Source organism: Scyliorhinus canicula, chromosome 7 (genome assembly GCF_902713615.1).
Source record: "Scyliorhinus canicula chromosome 7, sScyCan1.1, whole genome shotgun sequence".
Classification (NCBI taxonomy): domain Eukaryota; kingdom Metazoa; phylum Chordata; class Chondrichthyes; order Carcharhiniformes; family Scyliorhinidae; genus Scyliorhinus; species Scyliorhinus canicula.
Window position 1 is genome coordinate 141,017,624 of NC_052152.1, and position 23,074 is coordinate 141,040,697.

The following is a 23,074-nucleotide window of genomic DNA, read 5'->3' on the forward strand; positions in this document are numbered from 1 at the left end:
TTGGGGTGGTTTGGGAAGCGCTGAAGGAAGTGGTTAGAGGGGAGCTGTTATCCATTCGGGCGTACAGGGAGAGGGTTGAGAGGGAGAGGCTGGTGGAAGAAATGGTAAGGGTGGACAGGAGGTACGCGGATGTCCCGGAGGAGGGGCTTTTGAGGGAGCGTCGCAGTCTCCAAGCGGAGTTTGATATACTGACCACCCGGAAGGCGGAGGTGCAGTGGGGGAGGGCGCAGGGGGCGGTATATGAGTATGGGGAGAAGGTGAGTATGGGGAGAAGGTAAGTCAGATGCTGGCCCACCAGCTCCGGAAGCGGGAGGCAGCGAGAGAGATAGGAGGAGTCACAGATGCAGGAGGGAACTTGGTGCGAGGTGGCAGGGACATTAATGGGGTGTTCAGATCCTTTTACGAGGGGCTGTACCGGGCGGTGCCCCCTAGGGAGGTGGGCGGGATGGACCGTTTTCTGGATAGGCTGGAGTTCCCAAGAGTAGAGGATGAGCGGGTGGAGGGTCTGGGGGCCCCAATTGAGTTGGGGGAGCTGATGGAGGCGCTGGGGAGCATGCAGACAGGGAAAGCACCGGGACCTGATGGGTTCCCGGTGGAGTTTTACAAGAAGTTTTCAGATCTGCTGGGCCCGCTGCTTGTGAGGACCCTGAATGGTGAGCAATAATTTCACGGATCCTGAAGCGGGATAAGGACCCCCTCCAGTGTGGGTCTTACAGGCCGATTTCGCTTCTCAACTTGGATGCAAAGTTGTTGGTGAAGGTCCTGTCCAGAAGGGTGGAAGATGTGGGCCCGATGGTTATCCATGAGGACCAAACGGGGTTTGTGAAGGGGAGGCAACTGAATGTCAATGTATGGCGGCTTCTTAATGTTATGACGATGGCGTCGGCAGCTGGGGAGGCGGAAATAGTAGCATCGAACAGGGTGGAGTGGAGCTACCTGTGGGAAGTGCTGAGGAGGTTCGGGTTTGGTGAGGGATTCATCAGTTGGGTGAGGTTGCTGTACAGCTCCCCGGTGGCGAGTGTGGTGGAGAATGGGAGGAGGTCGGAGGACTTTCGGCTTTCCCGGGGGACGAGGCAGGGGTGCCCCTTGGCTCCCCTGCTCTTCGCGTTAGCGATTGAGCCCTTGGCCATGGCGCTGAGGGATTCGAAGAACTGGAGGGGGATTGTGCGGGGGGGGGGGGGGGGGGGGGGGGGGGAGCACCGGTTGTCGTTGTACGCAGATGATTTACTGTTGTACATCGCGAATCCGGCAGGGGTGATGCCAGGGGTGTTGAAGATACTTGGGGAGTTTGGGGACTTTTCGGGCTACAAGCTCAACGTGGAGAAAAGTGAGCTGTTTGTGCTGCACCTGGGGGACCAGGAGAAGGAGATAGGAGAGCTCCCGTTGAAGAGGGCGGAGAGGAGCTTTAGATATCTTGGGATCCAGATAGCTAGGAGCTGGGGGGCCCTGCACAGGATAAACTTTTCGAGGCTGGTGGAACAGATGGACGAGGAGTTCAGGAGGTGGAACGCGCTACCACTCTCTTTGGCGGGTAGGGTCCAGTCGGTTAAGATGACGGTGCTTCTGAGGTTTTTGTTTCTTTTCCAGTGCCTCCCCATATTGATTCTGAAGGCTTTTTTCAAGAGGGTGAACAAGAGTATTCTGGGGTTCGTGTGGGCGCGGTAGACCCCGAGAGTGAGGAGGGTATTCCTGGAGCGAAGAAGGGAGGCAGGCGGTTTGGCGCTGCCCAACCTGTGTGGGTATTACTGGGCTGCGAATGTGGCAATGATTCGCAGGTGGGTGATGGAGGGGGAGGGTGCCGCATGGAAGAGGTTGGAGGTGGCGTCCTGTGTGGGTACGAGTTTGGAGGCATTGGTGACGGCCCCGCTTCCACTCCCCCTGGCAAGATATTCCACGAGTCCGGTAGTGGTGGCGTCCCTCAAAATTTGGGGGCAGTGGAGGCGGCACAGGGGGGAAGTGAAGGCCTCAGTGTGGGCCCCAATACGGGGCAATCACCGGGTTGCACCAGGGAGAATGGATGGTGGGTTTTTTAGTTGGCATAGGGCAGGCATCAGGTGGATGGGGGACTTTTTCCTCGACGGGAAGTTTGCGACTCTACAGAAGTTGGAGGGGAAGTGGGGCCTCCCCCCTGGGAATGCTTTCAGGTATATGCAGATTAGGGCGTTTGTTAAGCAGCAGGTGGCGGAGTTCCCGCTGCTGCCACCTAGGGGGGTGCAGGATAGGGTGCTCTCGGGGACGTGGGTCGGTGAGGGAAGGATCTTGCCGATTTATCAGATGATGCAGGAAGAGGTGGAGGCCTCGGTGGAGGAGCTGAAAGTGAAGTGGGAGGAGGGGCTGGGGAAGAGATTGACGATGGGACGTGGGCGGATGCCCTAGGGAGGGTGAACTCGTCCTCTTCTTGCGCACGGCTCAGCTTAATTCAGCTGAAGGTGCTGCATAGGGCGCACATGACTGGGGCCAGGATGAGCCGGTTCTTTGGGGGGGGGGGGGGGGGACAAGTGTGGGAGGTGTTCGGGAGGCCCGGCGAACCACACCCACATGTTTTGGGCATGTCCGGTGTTGGAGGGGTTTTGGAAGGGGGTGGCAGGGACCTTGTCCAGGGTGGTCGGTTCCAGGGTGGAGCCGGGCTGGGGGCTCGCGATCTTTGGGGTAGCATCGGAGCCGGGAGTGCAGGAGGCGAGAGAGGCCGGTACTCTAGCCTTTGCGTCTCTCGTACCCCGGCGTAGGATTCTCTTACAGAGGAGGGACGCGAAGCCCCCAAGCCCGGAGGCCTGGATCAATGACATGGCCGGGTTCATCAGGCTGGAATAGGTTAAGTTTGCCCTGAGGGGGTCGGTGCAAGGGTTCTTCCGGCGGTGGCAGCCTTTTCTCGATTTCCTGGCGGAGGGGTAGAGAGTGATCAGTCTCAGCAGCAACCGGGGCGGGGGGTGGGTTCGGGGTTTGTTAAGGGGGTTTGTTTTTGCGACGGTGCGTTTGCTATTTTCTTTCTTGTATTGTTATTATTTATTACTTTGTATTGGGGGGGGGGTTCTTTTTCTGTTTAGTTTTACACCTTGTTTACTTTAACTGTTGGGAGAAAATTTGTTGTTGAAAAATTTGAATAAAATTTTTTTTTTTTAAATTGCTGACCGGGCCGGTTTAGCTCAGTGGGTTAGACAACTGGCTTATAATGCAGAACCAGGCCAGCAGCACGGGTTCAATTCCCGTACTGGCTCATTACCCGAACAGGTGCTGGAATGTGGCGACTAGGGGCTTTTCACAGTAACTTCATACGTGCGACAATAAAAGATTATTATTACTAGCCAGGTTTAGGCAATGACAACAATTGTGAACAGTACCACTGAAAAAACAACTTTGTTTCGGAAGTTAAAAGGGGATATAATGCTGTGATAGAAACTGCTGTGAACTAGTCATGGTCTTTTAGACATTCAGACATCTTCTACAAGGACACCAGCAACCAGTTTTGAAGATGCCGGTCATCAACACACAATAGATTGCCCCAAATGGCCTGAGATCATTGGAGGCTGACTGTACAAGAGGAAAAAAGGCTGCCTGAGTAGAGGACCTAGAGAAAACAGCAAATCCAGTCCCTTCTCAGCCCACTTTAGTGCAGCAAAGATTTCCATGCCAGAGTGGCATCACTGAACCACACCAGGCAATGTTTAACACAAATTGACTACCCAGCCACAAACTATCATCTCAGAGGATGGAAGGCTGGCAGTTTGTAATGCTGTCAAGCTTTTATTCTTGAAATAGGTTTGATTTTCATCTGTATACGAGATGGCTAAATTACTTTTTCATAGTCCTTGACTAGTGCAATCTGAACAAGAAATAAATTTCTCAGAAAATGGTGGTCAGCTATATTCAAAATTTGACAGCTCCTTAATAATGCTGCAAACCTCATCATAGATCTGCTCCTGATCTGTCAGGGTGGCGGTCCCTCCAGTTTCTCTGCTTCTTCTGAGTTCAGGTAGGCCTGGAGTAGCACAGAATATCCACCGAAATAGGGTAGCAGGATGGTATAGTGGTTAGCATTGCTGCCTCACAGTGCCAGGGATCAGGGTTCAATTCCAGCCTTGGCTGAATGTCTGTGTGGAGTTTGTATGTTCTCCCTATGTCTGTGATGTTTCTCAGGGTGCTCCAGTTTCCTCCCATGGTCCAAAGATGCGGAGTTACAGGGATAGGGTGAGGGAATGGGCCAGGGTGGGTGCTCTTTCAAAGGGTTGGTTTAGACTCCATGGGCCGAATGGCCTCCTTCTGCACTGGAGGAATTATATGGTTAATACAAATATCTTCCACTATCGCTGATAACATTAATATGTAGAGCTCCATTTGTTTAATGGGTTAGCTCCGCGCCAGTTGCTTTCAATTTTTGGTTACATCATAAGGCAGTCGGACGTAAACGTGAGGTTTCAGGGGACAGGCTGCCTTGACGGCACTTTCATAATCGCTCGAAAGGGCGCAAGCGCGATCAGGACGCTCCCTCGCCCCGCCCTGTCAAAGGCCGCGCACGCGCAGATACCGCCGCTTGTTTCAACGTCCGTGAGGGGCATGCGCGATTGGGGGCGACTCTGCTCCAGGACGCATGCGCGAAAACAGCCGTCGATCACCTCTGAGGCGACCGTGGACTAGCAGCCGTTTGAGTAGTCGAGAAAGAGTCGCTCGCACCGCGATCAGACCCCGAGGGTGGCAGTTTAACTTCGTGTTCGACAACGGTAAGGGATCCGCGGCCTCTTGTCCCGAGGACATGGCTGCGCGAGCTGCCCAAACCGCTTCTGGACGTTAGAGCGAAAGCCGCCACCTCTTAATGGCGGCCGTACTCCCTTCTCTTTCCGCACAAAGGGACCTCTCGATCAACATGGCCGACAACAATAGGGTGGTTCTATGAAAGGAGCTGGGTGGGAAAGGAAAGGATGATCTGGTTCAGGCTGTAGCTAGGAGGGTACTGAGTATGGAGGTGCGGAGAGGCGCTTTCGGGGGGGGGGGGGGGGGGATCGGCTCTCCGAGTTTGTTTGAAGGCTGGAGCGCTTCAAAATGGCGGTGTATATTATCCGGGGGCGGTAGAATAGGCCCTGTTTGTCAGTCACCACCTCCTGGTTTCGTCTTTTCACCTGTACGCGAGATGTAATTATACATCGTAGAAACAAACAGGGAAATTTGGTATCCCGAGCCCCGCACTCAATCGTTTTTCAGCCCATCCGAGGTTCCTCAGTTTATCCTTTTCGCTCTCCGGACAGAGACGGAATTGGCCAATTGCACCGTCGACAATCGGGTAATTATCATTCGATGCGGATCACGGCTGAACTCCCTCCGCTCCCCTCTTCCTTGACCGGTGGCAAGTTTGAAGGTGGGCGGGTGATGTTCACCGAGGGGAGGGGGCGGGGATCGAGCACTTCATTATTTCAGAGACGACCACCCCTCGAAACAGTGTCTCTGCGTCCCGGCGGTTAGTGGTTGACGTCTATCTATGCCTCATTTGAGCAAAATAAAGCGCCTCGTGTTTGGCGCACGACCCGGGCCGGAGAGCGCGCGGTTCGGCCACTCGGTTGGCGCTTTTTTTCCCTCCAGCGGTTAGGTGGATCTACGCACGCGCGGTCGGGCAACTAGGGGCAATACCGAGTTGGACGTGGAGGATTTGCCGGCAGTACGCTTGCGCGGACTCCTAACGCAGGGGGATGGGTAGACCGGAGGGTGATGCGATATGCGCTTGCTCCTTGGGAGACTGCACTCCCGCTCGGTGCCTCCAAATCGCGCGCGCGGCGAAGAGGCTGCGGAAGGCGCGGCGGGTCTTCAGACTTTACAGGCATCCGTCAACCGGGTTATCAAACGAAACGTCCCCTCCACTTCAGGTTGCCTCCGTAACATGACGGACGCCCAGAAGCGATGAGAGGACTCCCAGCCCCCGTGTGGTGGTAACTGGACCACGGCGTCGGGTGGGCGGGCCAAATGAAGTGAACGAGGAGAGAAGAGGCGGCATCTTGTGGAGACGTCCCGAATTCCTCGATTGAAGGCTGTTGTTTTAAAATGGCCGGCGCTCCCTTGGGAACGGGATAGCATCCGCTCAGCGTGTTACTCGGATTTCTTTTGCGTTACTTATCGCAATTATACGTTATTTTCACCGATAGATTTCTCTAATCCAACATTAGTAAATGCAGTTGTGAGTTGCCGTTTCGCGGGAAATTAAATACTCGGCTTTTTCCCAGCGTGCCGATACTTTCGATTGATTTCGTGCGACCGTGCATTTCTATCTCTTGAAATCTTTTTCCGATGTGCATTTCCAATAAAGTATCGATATCCATTTTGTACGCTTTTTCTGTTATACTTTGGAAGTATTCCACATTTGTTTCGGAGCTCAATGAGTTCACGTTTGTTACTAATGCTTGATCGTGTTTCAAGGTGGGAACCACAAACCTACACCAAAAGTTTCAAATTGCATTACACCGTTACTATCCGCAGCTGAAAACCACAAAGGACACATAATTAGCTTCCAAATGCAATATGTTGCATATCTAGGTTACATTTCGATGTCCTAAAGTTAATTGTCAAACCTAATTTTGATCCACTAGATTTTTCAGAAGGTACATACTCAGCACTTCGTTTTGTGCATTCAAAAACCACCCGTGACTCGTTAAACTTTGATAATTTGTGACTGCGTGTAAGTAAATACTATTTGAAAATGTTATTTTGAGGTAGAGCTAAGTTGCCATGCCCCTAGTTATTGCAATGGGGAGTCATTCAAAACTCAATAGCTGGTTATATCTTCTGTTTTTGTCAAAGTTGAGAACCTGGGGTAACTTCTATATCATTTTGCATTCTGCACTGATGGAATGGTTTAATATTTTAACTCAAGCCACTTTTAGTCAGCTGTAAGCAGCCTGTGATGGCTTCTCTTCCTGCTGCTGCCTCTGCAGCACCCAATAATTTTATCCTGGGGTCTGATGCTAATCTTAATGCAGAAGATTTTGAGTTCAGTCCCGCCACTAATTTTAGTTAACTTCTTGCTTTACAGTAATATGTCTTCATTTGCCATGGGTTTTGTGAGATACGAAAACAAAATTCTTAGCAAAGGACAGCTCATTGCTAAGAATTTTAAAGGCTCTTGCAACTTGGGCAACCTGAAGGTACTGTTTAAAATCTCCCATCCCTAGCTCTTAGTTTTTATGTACCTACAATCTGGCTTCAGTCTCCCTGTGGAGGTCAAGTTTAAAAGAAGCTCTCTGGTGAATGCTATGTTTGCCTAACTAAAAATCAATTGATCAGCTTTGGGAAAGGCACAAGGGTTGAAAGCTTCGTCAGCAGAATCTGGAGGTTCATTTTCGCATACACTAAAAATGATCTATAAGATGAGATTTATTAGAATTCCGGGAGTGAGCCACACAGTATTAGCCAATTTCAATACCACCCCTTGAATGTGATCCGTTACATGGTGCATAGCTTTAAATCAGTTTCAAAGTTTTCTACATTCAATCTACCTTCCACTATAATTTCATTAAATGGAACAGTGTTCTTTGGGTGGTGTCGACATCATTGCCAATGTGGGTGAATGCAAGTGATGTTTCCTGGACTATACAAGTGTAAATTTAGACACAGTTGCTTGTTGGATCTGCTTCGAATGTGTTCTGTTCAATTTCAAGTACTGATCCATGGGTATAAATCACTTTGTAAGTAGTGCTGTTGCTCATGTAATACTGAGTTATACTCTTGCCATTTTATTGCATCAATGGCAAAAAATTACAATAATAGCAACTCCTTAGTGTGTTGGAGCATTTTCTGCGTCCTGGATGGAAATTAATGCAACACACGTTTTTCATGTAGGTATAATAGTGAAAACTTAAACCATGTTCTTTATCAAGCCTGGAATGTTAAAAATGGCTTGATGGTTTATTTGGCATCGGCAAACTTGGGCCCTGCTTCACAACTGGGCAATGGTACAAATTATCGCTGCTTAAATTTCGATCTTAATTAATTTGGCTAGTTGACTAATTGCAATGTCCGGTAATGATTTTAGTTTTCTGCATCCCTGTTAATCTGATTTTTCAGAAACCAACGTTAGTTGGATGTACAATTGTTAGCGGAAAAGAGATGATTTCTGTAAAATGCTTAACAACAAACTGGATGGTATAAAATTCTCAGCTGTTTGTCAAGTTACCTCCAGCCCCTTAACATGTAATGCTGGAAACAAATTTGTACTGAACCTGAATATGGTAGCTCTTAAACAATCAGAGTTTCATCTAACTTTTAAAGTTGTCTTGCAGGGCACTTGGTAACAATTTCTCCTGAAACGTCTGAAATCTAATGCAAATGGCAATTTTCTCTCTTTTGTTTCACGTGGTAAAGCACGTAAAGGATTCTAAATGATGTCCCGGAGAAGAAGCAGAAGCCCGTCCCGAGAACGCCGAATGCGTAGTGAACGTGGTGCAAGTACCAAGACTGACAGCGCTGATCCTCGAGATCTCGAGAGGCGCATTTTTGTTGGAAATTTGCCCACCGACTCCATGGTGAGGAAGGATTTGGAGGATATGTTCATTAAATACGGCAAGATAAATGGTTAGTATCTGGAAACATTAGACATTCCAACTGAATCCAGTACTTGATTTTTAATGTCCTACCTGTTACTACTTGAAAGGTATGTTACCACAATTTCAGAATTGAACTACGATACCTCTGCGCTGTTCGATGCCGTTTGCTCCTTTGAAGTTGGCAACAATTTCAGTTGGAAAGCCCCAAGCCTAAAAACTTCTGACCCAATAGTGTGTTCCTGATTGGGTGGAGCAAAATGCTGAAACCATTTGAAGCATTGGTTTGTCAACCTTGCTGACTGCGCATCTCTGAATTTCCATTTAATGTAATGGAAATTCTTAAAACTTGCAAGGGGGAGATTGTTTAAACAGGGTCTGTGGATAAGGTGAGTTTGATTCCGACATCCAGTTCAGTCAGTACCATGATATGCGCAAGTAGACGGTGTGCATAAAAATGTCGGGTTGCCTTCGCCCAGATAAGGTTGACGGTGTTTGGTCCAAGGCATCCAGGAAACATGCAGATTGTTGACCCGCTTCCTGCAATAAAGTCTTACCAACAATGTGCTTACACTCAGCACAGTTAGGAGAAGTATTTTTCTCATCTATAAAAGCCAGAGTATCATAATTGCAACATAAACGTACTGCTGTGAGTAGGTCATATTCTGGCTTATTATCCAGTATGCAAATTTGTATTCTGGTATAACATTAATTCTGTATGTTGCAACAACTTCTTTCCTTTTTATTGAGTTGCAACTTGGAAGCCATTGTTGACATAATTCACTTGAACTTATTAACAGGTGATTGGTTATCCTTGATGTCCATGGCCTTCATCAATGTTTGAACAAATTTGTCAAAAGGTGCAATTCTGCAAGACCTGATGAAGGATGATTTCGCTTATTAAAATTCAATTTTATCATAAGTGAATCTTTCTGATTGGAGGACAATGTTTTTGCTTAAAGGGCAACAACGTTTTAGATTCTTTTTATTTTTTGTGGGTTCTTTAAGTTTGCAGCTTGCAGTGTCTTTTCAACTTTCAAAAAGAACTGTTTATTTGCCTTAAATGTCCTTCAGGAAGATAGTGTGTTCAGGAAACGTTTCACTCGAATTACAGCCAAGTGCTGGTATAGGCGCTAAGCACCAAGTGAAACCAACTCCCCAAGTTAATGCTGCATCTTTTTCAAACACTCATTGCCTCCTTGTAATTGGATGGCATTTTGACCACTGATTCTACTAAATTCACCTGCCCAGTTCACTAAATTCATCTGCTTTTTTCACTAACTCTGCCTGATGGAATGAGCCTTTGTGAAACTAGGTAGGGACAGGTTTTTCATTGTGATTCCCTACCTGCTTGAATACATGTTGAAAACTACAGTGGAGTGGAGCCAACAATCAGATAAGCCATGATCTCATTAAATGGCAGAGCACATTCAAAGGGCTGCAATACCACCTACTCTTAATGTTATATCTATCAACATCTAGGGATTACCATTGACCATAAACTCACCGACTGCAAGAGCAGGTCCGTAGCTCGGAGGTTTGCGGTAATTAAGTCACCTCCTGTCTGTCTGCAATCTACACGGCAGAAATCAGGAATGTGATTGTATGTTCTCCACTTGCCTGAAGTTTGAAACCATCTAGGATGAAGTGGCTTGCGTGACCTCTGCCACTTGCGTTAAACTCAAACGATACATGAGAACACCACTTCCTACAAGTTAACCCTCCAAGCAGCAAAGTTGAAATTCTGAATTTTATTCTCCCTTGTATTTATTTAATTTTCTATTCCTATTCACTTGGTTTATGCAAATTTGGCAGTAAAATGCCATGGGCTACTTTCCCCTTTTGAGGGGGAGAACTGACTGGTGATAATTTTAACCTAAGGATCACCACACTTTTGGCGAGGGGAAAGATGGAGAAGACGAGCCACATTTATTTCTCTATTGATTTCAGCTGCCAAAGACGTGTTGAATGCAGCTTTGCTGTATTTCCCAAAATGTTTTTTTAAAGGGGTTTGCTGGCACAGCAATGACCTAGATGATGGTTGTAATTAGACCATAAGACATAGGAGCAGAATTAGGCCTTTCGGTCCATCAGGTCTGTTGCACATTTCAATCATGGATTTCTTGTGGTTTGCTACTCCGTAATCAGACTTCCTGTTTTTATTAGACTTTTGGTAATTTATATCAACAGTTAGAGCAGAACAAGCAGTGGGCAGCACGGTAGCATTGTGGATAGCACAATCGCTTCATAGCTCCAGGGTCCCAGGTTCGATTCCGGCTTGGGTCACTGTCTGTGCGGAGTCTGCACATCCTCCCAGTGTCTGCGTGGGTTTCCTCCGGGTGCTCCGGTTTCCTCCCACAGTCCAAAGGTGTGCAAGTTAGGTGGATTGGACATGATAAATTGCCCTTAGTGTCCAAAATTGCCCTTAGTGTTGGGTGGGGTTACTGGGTTATGGGGGTAGGGTGGAGGTGTTAACCTTGGGTGGGGTGCTCTTTCCAGGAGCTGGTGCAGACTCGATGGGCCGAATGGCCTCCTTCTGCACTGTAAATTCTATGATCTAAGATAGAAACAACTCATGAGTCAGGACGTTGCAACACCATCCATAGTTTCCGTTAACAGAATGTAGTCCTGACATGTAAAACTTACATTACAAGATGTGTGTGGCTTAACTGTCCAAAAGATCAGGTGGGGTTACGGGATAGGGTGGAGGTATGAACATAGAACATAGAACAGTACATAGAACAGTACAGCACAGAACAGGCCCTTCGGCCCTCAATGTTGTGCCGAGCCATGATCACCCTACTCAAACCCACATATCCACCCTATACCCGTAACCCAACAACCCCCCCTTAACCTTACTTTTATTAGGACACTACGGGCAATTTAGCATGGCCAATCCACCTAACCCGCACATCTTTGGATTGTGGGAGGAAACCGGAGCACCCGGAGGAAACCCACGCACACAGGGGGAGGACGTGCAGACTCCACACAGACAGTGACCCAGCCGGGAATCGAACCTGGGACCCTGGAGCTGTGAAGCATTGATGCTAACCACCATGCTACCCTGCTGCAAATATGGGTTTAAGTAGGGTGCTGTTTTCCAGGGTCGATGCAGACTCGATGGGCCCTGCTTTCTCTCCATAACCCTTGATCCCATTCGCCTCGAGTGCCATATCTAGCCTCCTCTTGAATGTATTCAATGTTTTAGCCTCAACTACTTCCGTGGTAATGAATTCCACAGGCTCACCACTCTTTGGGTGAAGAAATGCCTACCCATCTCTGTCCTAAATGATATACCTTGAAACCCCAGACTGTGACCCACCATCGGGAATGTCCTCCCTGCATCCGCCCTATCTACTCCGGATAGCATTTTATAAGTCTCTGAGATCCCCCTCTCATTCGTCTGAACTTCAGCGAAAACAATCCTAATGTAGTCAATCTCTCGTACGTCAGTCCCGGAATCAGCCTGGTCAACCTTTGGTGCACACCCTCGAGTGCAAGAACATCCTTCCTCAGAAAAGGAGACCAAAACACTAATATTCTAGGTGTGGCCTTACCAAGGCTCTCTCTCCTCCCTCTCTCTTTGTAGCCCCTTGCTTGGTTTTGTCAGCCCATAACCCAGTACAGGTTTCCTCCGCCTGTATCTGATTCTGTATGTTGCCACAGCGATTCCAGAACGTTTATTGGCTGAGTGTTACAAATCAGATTCACCAGTCTCTCCTTTCTTGTCTTTGTGAGGAGAGGTTTGTTTAGACGCTAGTGGTAAATTTTGTTTCTGTCAAGGTGGAGAAGCCCGCATATGCTTCCTTCAGATTCTGCGTGCGAGTGGATTTGAATTGAGGATATCATTCCACACTGAAAAGTGAACCACTAAACTGGAGATGAAACCAGTAATGGCAGAGTTGACTGGTCATGAGCCAGGTGCTGACCTGGATAGAATCATAGCCTCCTTCTGTGCTGTAAATTCTATTTGGCCCTACGAGTCTGCACCGGCCCTTGGGAAGAACACAGAGGAAACACAGAGACACGGGGGAGCATGCAGACTCCGCACAGTGACCCGAGCCAGGAATCAAACCTGGGACCCTGGAGCTGTGAAGCAGCAATGCTAACCTCACTGCTACCGTGCCACCCTATAGGCTTGTTGAGTGAAGGAGGCACCCTGATTTACAATAGTTAATAGGTGAGCAAAAGCATATTGCTCGCTATTGCAGCAGTCCTTCAATTGTTGCTGTTGGTATTTAGAACATGCCACCCAGTTAACCTTGAAGAAATCTGGTCAGAATTCTTGCGATTTGGCTGATTTCCCTGACCTGATGTCATGAATAAAATCCTTTTCTACTGTTGAGAGCATTTTTTTAACACCAGTATGTAAATGAGCTCTCGACCCATAATGTAGACTATATACTTCGATGATTTAATTGGTGCTTTGATTTGTTTCCTTTTTTTTTCAGTGATGCATGTGCAGGCTAATATGTTTACGTTGTCAAGATAAAAATCTCTCGCCTAGGACTTAAAAACATGCATCCTTAATTTACCTGTCTGGCAATACGATGACTTCCTGTCCCACCATTGAAACAAAGCTGAATGATACCTTCAAGATGTGAGTCGCCATCAATATTGGTGTCTCCACCTCAGCACTCCACCTCATGCTATCTCTGACTCGGTATTTTTTTTTTTAAATTTAGAGTACCCAATTAATTTTTTCCAATTAAGGGGCAATTTATCGGGGCCAATCCATCTACCCTGCACATCTTTGGGTTGTGAGGGCGAAACCCCCACAAACACAGGGAGAATGTGCAAACTCCACACAGACAGTGACCCAGAGCCGGGATTGAACCTGGGATCTCGGTGCCGTGAGACAGCAATGCTAACCACTGTGCCACCGTGCTGCCCTCTGACTCCGTATTTAGCTACACGCCCGAATATGTCTTACAAATTTTTGTCTGATCACCCAAGTGAATCACTTGCAGATACAAGTGACTGCTTATACCTAGGATGAGTGTGACAGTGATCCAGTGGTTAGCACTGCTGTCTGACCACAATAGGGACTTGGGTTTGTGGAGTTTGCATGTTCTCCCCATGTCTGCTTGGTTTTCATCCGGGCGGTCCGATTTTCTCCCACAGTCCAAAGATGTGCCGGGTAGGGGAGAAAATTGTCCTGTGGTATCCAGGGATGTAGGTTAGGTCGGGTGACGGAGTGGTGCAGGCCCAATGGGCCAAATGGCCTCCTTCTACAGTAGGCATTCTATGCTCTGCTAATAAGCAAATAAATACACACTAGTCAGTTAGCAGCGCTTGCAAAATTTTGACACAAATGTTTGTCAGTAAGTTTTTACAGACATGTTCTGTTGTTGCACAGTAAGGGAAGGTTTAGGTGGCACGGTAGCACAGTGGTTGGCACTGTTGCTTCACAGCACCAGGCACCCGAGTTAAATTCCGGGCTTGGGTCACTGTCTGCAGAGTCTGCACGTCTCCCCATATCTCCATGGGTTACTTCCAGGAGCTCCGGTTTCCTCCCACAAGTCACAAAAGGCGTGCTGTTTGGTGAATTGGACATTCTAAATTGACCTCTTGAGTACCCGAACAGGCGGCGGAATGTGGCGACTACGGGATTTTCACAGTAACTTCATTGTAGTGTAATGTAAGCCTGCTTGTGACAATAATAAAGATTATTATTATTAAACCAGGAAGGCTAATAATTCCAACCATTTGAAGTGGTATGCATTTCACGACAGACAAGCGCTGGTCCCTCACTCTGCCGTAACTTTGCTTTGCACTATATGTGTACATGATTCCTTGACACAATTCTCACACCAGTTTGTCTCCACCCACTCATCTCTGGAATTAAATATGTACAAACTGAAAAGAATGTCATTCTTTGACAAATTTGCCCACATATCTTAATACAGTCCTCCAGATGATTGTGATTTCAAAATTGTGTCTGCAGATGGAATTGTGTAAACTCATAGAATTGATGAAGCAAAATCACTTAACCAGATTTGAAACAATTTTGAAAATGGTGAGCAGGCAATATCATGTAACTATATTAATTTGCCCTCCTATTTATTGGGGAAATTTAAAGCATATGGAGGTTTTGCCTAATATATATAATATATATATATATATATATATATATATATATATATGTGTGACTTTTATCATTTGAAGCACATCACATTCATCTGGACAGCCTAGTTATCCAATATGAAGAAATTGAGGAATCCAGGGCATGCTCTACACTAATCATTCGGTAGTTTTCAGTATTTAGCAACTTTAACCCCAAAACTGTTAGTTTTCACATGTTTCAACTTAAGATCTGATTTATGATTGCTGCTTCACCAATGAAAATGATAGCAAATGCCATTTTAATTTCAGGAAAAGGTTTTGCTTCATGTTATTGCTTATTTTGCAAATCACTTTTATTTTGTGTTCCCCCGTTCTCATTCTGGTTCTGCCACTGGGAATGCAGGTTGAGTATCTGAAATCCTCGGGCCGATCGCGTTTCGGATTTCAGTTAATGTCATATACAGGACTAGGCATACTTGTGTTACAATAGCCTAGGCTAACTATAGTCTTAAAGTATAAAGATGTATCATTGAATAATAAATGAAGGGCACATGTAATTCCCCACCCATGGCATCACCTACAATTCTGCTTGTGGGAGCAGATTCACAATGTCCATTTGCAGACAAATAACTAGACCTCCTGTGTTCACAATCTTGTGCGGTCAACAAGGTTCGTATTGGATTGGATCGTGTCAGCTCGGGTCGGGAGCTTGTTGCGCTAAAGGCCGATGAGGTTGAAAAAAAGGCGCGGTGTATGGACGTGGCCAATACTTGGAATTTCTAAGAGGTTGCTCGATCTGTACCTGTAGCAATGTCTGCTAGTTGTATATTCTTGATTTTGCATTTCTAAGTATATGGCTAATTCTTAGGCTGCAGAAAACGATAGAGTGACCCCGTTTCTCTGCCCCAGTCCCTGAACTGCAATCCATAGTAGGTAGGGTTAGAGACTGGTTCAAAGCAATTTATTTATTTCCTTTCACTTAGCATCTCCGTGACACCAATCTAACTAATCCTAGGCCGCCTACTCCTAGTTTTCGTGTGTAATCTTTACCGAACTTGACGGCTTCAATAATGGAATAGTGGAAATTGGTGACTTAATAATACCCTGCCGAAACCTTATAGTACATAAAGTGGTGCTGCCGCATTGTGTACAGTTGGATTGAGAGGTTATTGCATTTTTAAAAACATTGTAGCTGGACATCCACGTTCACTGCTGTTGGTTGCTTTTATACGTCTTAATAAATTTGAAGCTCGAATGGACTTGAAAGGTTTTGCTCGACAGATGGAAAGAAGCATAGCTTTTGAATCTGATTATTGCATGTTAACTTTGAAAGTGTCTGGTTTTTCAAAATGGCTAGTCATTGTTAGCTTACACATTTGCTTCTGGAGATTGGCCAATGTTTGAAACCTAGGTTCTATTGATAAAATGGCAATGTCTACTATATAGCAGTGCTTTTCCCATGGAATAAAATTTTGCAGCCATCGTTTTGGTTGCTAAATTACTAACTACTTATGTGACAGTTGCATTAAGCTGATGGACGACTATATTTGACAGTTTATATTGGCAAATGTATGTAAAGTTTTTTTTTATGGCTGAGGTTTAAACAGTTTGTATTGAAGACCTGCTGCTTTTGTGTGTTTGGTTGTACACCGACAAATACAGGTGCTTACATTGCTCCGGTTGAGTTTCGTTTAAATCTCCACTCCTAAATGTTTCTTAATATTCATGCATACATTCCTGGTGTTAGCAAAATGTGGAATAAGACCTGCCATTGATCAAAATAATGTAGCCTGCAATCTAATTTGGAACCGTACTCTGGTCGCTTTCATGATCCATTCAGCAGTCCTCATTGTGGCTATGTATACAAGTAGTTTCATGATGAGTAGAAAGGTCCTGTGTGCAATGGACCATTTGATGAACCAAAGGTTATTAGTAGAACGAGAAGAGATTTGCAAAGTTGGAATGAATTGCGATTTGTTTAAACATACATTTTTCAACTATATAATATATTAAAGATGTTCCATAAATCTGATTTACCATTTCAAATAGCTTTTCTGTGAAGTCAGATTTTTAACTAATATATTCAGAATTTTCAAGAAGTTGCGTGAACGGTCAAGATTTTGCATAAATCCCCAATTCTGTTGCTTTTGATGGCTGGTTTCATAAAGGCTTCCCTCTGGTATTGTCTGCAAGTGGCTGATCTTCACGAAAAGCTGATTGTTCTTATTGAGGTCTCGCTCGCAACCATTTTTTTGGACTTTTCTTCTACACTGGAATTTTGCCTGGCCAAGTGAACAGTTTGAAGAGTTAATGGACTTCAACATCATTTCTATTGACCTTTTGTGAACTAGACATTGCCAGTTTAACTTGCAAGGGTCAAGGGAAATAATTTTGCTCTATTGACTGGAGATTTTTGAACATCTGGAATTTTTCCACCCCACAGGTATGTACATTTTCATTAACAACATTAATTTTGCAGCTTTGTCAATGCACCATGGATTTGGGTTTGTGCAGTTTGGTCGTGTTGCGGATGCTAAAGCTGCCGTACAAGGAGAGAACGAGCGAATGTGTAGAGGGTACAGATTAGGTAAGAACATGAGATGACTGCAAATGTCTTCAAATGTATCCTGTGAATGCATTGGGAGTTACAAGCCTTAAAGAACATTTATAAAGGAGTATATTGCTTAACAGTTGATGCTCAATTTTATTCTGGACCCCTGTGCATTAGTGCATTTGCCCATATTTTCAAATGAATGGATTTGAAAACGCGCATTTTTGTGTCTTAACACTAGTTTTGGCATGTTTGGCATCCAAGTATGTTTCATTGTGGTAATCCAGAGTTTATTCTGAATGTGGTAACATTGCACCACTCAGTCCGTTCGACTAATTATATGTTTGGTACGACTCAAAATTTTGTGTTCTATGGATATCTTACTGTTGATTTTATTCAAATCATGGATGTGAAGATCTACAGTAACTAGTTTATAGTCTGATTTTTAACGTTGGCTGTACTGGAGGATTCTTTCCATTTTTTACATATAACATTTTGATCAAAGATTTGTACTGTTGAGACCTAATTCAGATGGCAGTTTGTGATTGCTTGTCTGAAATTACGATTATGCTTAATGCAGTAAAACATTTAATAAACACTTATGTAATCAGTCTTGTCAGATTTGTTTGCATTCTTAAGTCTATATTTCTGTTTTTGTTTGTACAAATTGGTTGGTTGGTTCTTTTCAGATGTTAATATGGCAGCTGAAAGAAGAAATTCGAGTAAAACTGCACGGAGACAGAGTCCTCCGAGAAGGTAATAAAACTTGTGCATTTTTTTCACGAGGACAAGACAATGATGGATGACGGCCGTCTTTTGTAAAATCAGCATATTAAAGTTCTAAAATTGGCCTGTTTGGCCTTTGACCATGACGTAAGTTATAAATTTGAATGGCAACTTATATGGTTGCCTCTCAGGATTCTGTTCTTGCATAGTGAGTCAGTTGTATGTTGTGAAGTGTCTAATAAATGTAGCTAATGCGTATGTATGTCAACACTGTAATTTAGTTTTTATGCAAAATGAATAAAAACTGGTGTATTTTGAAATTAATTGCAATTTGCAATGAATTTTCCAAGTGTTCTTTGGGACATTGGCCATGTGCCATGGGCCCCAGTGATTCTTATGAGCGTGCTTTTGTTCCACATCACTTTGCATCTCGTTTGCTGTTGCGTCCATTTGTATGTTTAGGCTTATATATTGCTTGTAATTATGTGCTCTGCCTCGTGAGGTAAGTATCGGAGGGGAAATGGGTCAAGGAAGCAGGAAAATTATTTGGAGCTGGCAATGATTACCTATTGCTGAGAGAACCTGTCCTTTCATCTGGTGTATAAGATGACGAGGACTTAAAAGGCTGTATTAAATTAAAGGCTGATGCCATAATGAATAACAAACGTCATCCAGATCAACTGAACCGGAATTCAATCATGCGGACTTTACGTCTATTTAAGAATGCTGAGACCTGTTCTCTACATGAAAATTGTAGAATCACTGGTGTGTTGTCCTGCATGCTCCATTAGCCATAGTATTATATACTCCAGTATCCAAAGTGCTTGACTATACTGGTAACAACATGGCATGTGCAACCTACTGAATGATGATTTCTTGAAAGGAGCAGCTTGTGTAATTCTGCCATTAGATGCCATCATTGAAGTTTCTTGCGACACTTTGTTTTTTGTGGATCTCGACCACATTCTTGGTGAAAATCACTTCTTTAGGTACAAACTCTTCACGTTTCCATTTGTACTGTTAAGATACTAAATGAAAGGTAAGTAACAGCACGAGATTTCACTTGGAAGTGGTTGGAGGTTAGGATCAGAAAGTGACTCCTGAAAGACAACATTTCAGTGACGTCTGGAAAATGGCTGCGACGTAGATAGAAACGGAATCATCGGCGCTGTTGAAAAATGTTGGGTTAACTGGATCTCTGGGGCATATAGAAGACCCTGATTCAGTGGGTTGGTCATCAGGGAGGCTATGGGAAGCGACCAAATGCATTGTCGGTGATGATTAAATAGAAATGGGATGTGGGAGAAATCTAGTGCTCTGATCTAGCCATGAACTAAAAAGACAAGGCGTGAGGTTCTCTTGTTATAAAAACTGGGCATTAGTAGAGATCTGTTACGCAAAACGTGCTGGAGGCCATCGGTTCTTAAAATGCTCAATTCAAATTATTTCTAGTTCATGTCCTGTTTTTTTTCCCCTGGTGTTAAATGAAGCATTTCTAAAACACTAGTTAAGATGCGTCATAATCAAAGAAATGTGCTGTTCAGAATCTGAATTTTCCACCCTATAGTGTTTCCCCTTTCCCTTAGCCAGCTTTGATAGTATTGTTATAAATTGCTTAACATGGGCTCTAGCATCATTCCAGAAATGCTTAGTGGGTTTTCATCAGTGTTGGAAATTTGGAAAGGAACAGGAAAATTGATATTTGCCACTGCATGAAAGAGATGGCTGTAACCTGGTTGAACCTTTCATTTATATTACATAACAAAAGACCACGCTGCTGCTAACTTCAACATATGCCTCCTTGACACCAATTAGTCTTGTAGCATTTTGCAAGCACCAAGAGATGAGTTAAAACAAATGTTGCCATTTATATTTCTTCATATGATCAGATTTGAACAATTTGCTCAGTTTCACATTTCCCTATTTATGAATAAAATAAAATAGGCGGTCGTTCGACCTTGTAGAAATTCTGACTTTGTGCATTCCAAGTTGTGAAAATTGCTTGTTCAGTTACTTGAATATTCCACTGAACTTTCATTAGCTGACTGGCGAGCACATCTAGGTATATTTAACCAATTCCAAAAGCTTCAGTGAGCCCCTCTAATTTGAGCAATATTTTCAGTGTACTCTGCATTTGTAATATTTGCTAGTTTGTCTTTAGACTTCAAAATTAAAACTTGTAGTCAACAGGTATGGGAGGGTGGGTTTAAGATTGTGGCTTAATTGTTAAAAAAATAAACTCATTGATTTGTCTGCTTTTCGTAGAGATCCGTATGCCTTTGGTGATGAGCGTGATGTAAGACGTGAACGTTCTCCACTTAGACCTGCCAGAGATGAACGAGATGCAAGGGACCCTCTGTATGATAGGTACAGGGATGCTAGAGACCCCAGGGACCCAACTTACAGGTAAAATTACTACTCTCGGATGTTTTGCCTGTTTTTCAATAGAATATATGCAATAATTGTAAGACCAAATTACGTAATTTGGCTGTTGGAGGCTGGGTAGCAATAACCGTTATCAGTTTACATTTGCAAGTTTGAAATGTTGATTATTGTATCTCAAGTGTTTCATTTTGTTTTTGACAGAAACTAAAACTGCAACATCCAGTTTGAGATTTTAAATGCCCTTCAGACAACAACTTAGTAACAGACTTTAGGGGCAGGTGAACCGCTTCAGACTATTGAGTCATGTCTACATATCAATGTAGAGAAAATTGCAAAAGGTGTGGGGAGAGGCAGGTAGGGACAGGTTAAATTCTACCCGTGAAATCAGAAAACTCGAGTATTTACCTTTTGTGACTGGATAATTCATCGAATATTTACAGCGCAGAAGGAGGCCATTCAGCCCATCGAGTGCAGTGACCCTATAAAGAGCGCCCTATTCCCATAACCCCAACTAACCCGCACAACTTTGGACTGTGGAAGGAAACCAGAGGAAACTCATGCAGACACTCTGAGAATGTGCAAACTCCACACAGTCACTCAAGGCCAGAATCAAACCCAGTCCCTGGTGCTGAGAGACAGCATTGTGCCAGCCCTAACAGTAACGACAGGTGTTTCAGTTGCTAATATGTTATGTGAAGCTGCCAATCTCTACTGTCCAGTTATATTGTAAAACACATTGCACATTCTGGGCAGAATTTCCAGGTCACTGTATTTACACAGAAAAGAGTAATTAGAACGTACTGAGATTCATGGTAAGTATCTTAAATCTTCAGCTCCTGAATGTATTGGTGCTTCACATCATTTGTGGTATTGCATTGAACATTGCTGAACATAGACCCAGATTTGTGGACTGACACGCATTCAATGATTTTGGAGAGGAAGTCACGGGTGAATATGGGGTGATGGTTGGCAGGTTGAGGGGTTGATTATGATTTCTGAGGTTGCCTGCAGATTTGAAGGTGGACGACGGGTCGGTATTTTAGGGAAGGGTCAAACCTGGTTTCCGAGTAGCTGCATGCACAGGGTCAGCACCATCTCGAGCGAAGGAAAGGTTGAGAAGGTGAGCCTTCACGGATAATATTGCGGTATGGAACATATCAACCATTGGGAGAAATCACTCATGTACTTTAAAAAAATAAATGCTTTTTATGGTCGTGATTTACCGACCGAAATTAAGGATAGTGTAAATTTGATTTGTTCTGCCAAAGTCAAAAGTTGTGACCTTGAGGCATGTGTTAATTCTGTGCCCTACGGCAGTTGTTTAAATATCGGAAGTTCTTGTGTGTTGATCAGCGTTTCTCTCTCAACCAGCACCATCAGGATAACAATGATAATTCCTCTTGGTGCTGTATAGGACTTGCTATACATAAAAGTAAAAGTTTTACAATGTTTTCACGTGACTTGATTTAATTCGAGCAAGCACTACAAGGATCTTCTTGGTGTTCCCTTTTGATTTTTTTCTGTACTCTAATTAAGTTTTAATAGAAATGTGGTATGGTTTTTTAAATTTCGCTCCTAACTGCTTTACCCCGATAAAGTTAGTCTGTTTTCCTGCTCGCAGTTTCTGCGATCCTGGCAACTTTTACTTTTGTCATTTCTCTCCGAGCCGCAACATTTTTTTTCTAGCCCCTGTAACATGACCGATGTGTAATAAAACAAGTTGATACCAAGCCACAGATGGCATTAGGGCAGATGGCCACAAGCTGGGTCAGTGTTTTAAATATCTGAAAGAGAATGAAGAGTGGATTTGGGACTCCAGAGCTTGGAATGGAGCAGCTGAAAGCATAGCTTTCACAGTGGAGTAATTAAAATTGGGGATGCTCAACAGGCCAAAATCAGATCTTGGCGGATTGTGCTGGAGGCCGTTTGAGATAGGAGAAGCAACTTTTAAAAAATATTTTTTTATCCTCTTTCACATTTTCTCCCAGATTTACACCCACAAACCAGAAACAATAATCAGTAACAAATATATCAATCCACATATATCAATAACAACGATCCCATCCTCTCGCCAAACCCCAAACATTAGCCCGCATGTTCACATAAACAAATGACAAAAAGGAATCGGGAAGCACCCATAGTCACCATCAACACCCCCCCCCCCCCCAAACAATGTTTGATGTTATCCAGTTCTTGAAAGTCATGATGAATAATGCCCGTGAATTGTAGAATCCCTCCATCCTTCCCCTCAGTTCAAACTTGACCTTCTCAAGAGTCAAGAATTCAAACACCCAAATATGGCCACCCGAGGGCCCAGGTCCAGTTTCATGTGCACCACTTTAGAAATCACCCTAAAAACCTCATTCCAGTAATTTACCCCCCCCCCCCCCCATGGGCAACGTTCACACACATCATCTACTCCTTCAAAGAATTGGCTCATCCTCACCCTCGTGAGTGTGCTCTGTATACCACCTTCAGCTGTATCAGCCACAACCTCATGCACGAGGTGGAGGTATTCACTCTCCGGACTATCTCACGCCAGAACCCCCCCTCCATATCCTCCCAACTCTTCCTCCCACTTTGCTTTAATCCCTTCCAGTGGTGCCTTCTCTTCCAAAATACCTCCGTCAAGTGTCGGCAGCACCTCCTCCAGCAATGTGGAGGCCGGCTCCACCGGGAAGCTCTGTATGTCCTTTTGGCAAAATCTCGACCCTGCATGTATCGAAACATTTCCCCCTGCTCCAGCCCATTCTTCACTTCCAGCATCTTGAGTCCTGGAAACCGACCCCAAGAAACAAATCTTTTAGTGTCTTAATCCCCTTCTCCTCCC

General features: G+C 44.7%; 1 protein-coding gene across 3 annotated transcripts in view; it reads left to right on the forward strand.

The window, feature by feature from the left end:
• The first annotated feature begins 4,526 nt into the window (after positions 1-4,526).
• The window catches only part of LOC119969422 (nuclear receptor coactivator 5-like), a 38,812-nt gene continuing 20,264 nt past the window's right edge, over positions 4,527-23,074 (forward strand). Inside the window, exons 1-5 of one of the 3 annotated variants that reach the window (XM_038803045.1) lie at positions 4,527-4,715; positions 8,338-8,547; positions 17,062-17,169; positions 17,823-17,889; positions 20,125-20,265. In XM_038803045.1, the coding sequence (XP_038658973.1) occupies positions 8,355-8,547; positions 17,062-17,169; positions 17,823-17,889; positions 20,125-20,265 (509 nt within the window). In that variant the 5' untranslated portion in view covers positions 4,527-4,715; positions 8,338-8,354. The remainder of the gene's footprint in view (positions 4,716-8,337; positions 8,548-17,061; positions 17,170-17,822; positions 17,890-20,124; positions 20,266-23,074) is intronic. The other 2 variants (XM_038803046.1, XM_038803047.1) reach the window with 2 other exon arrangements.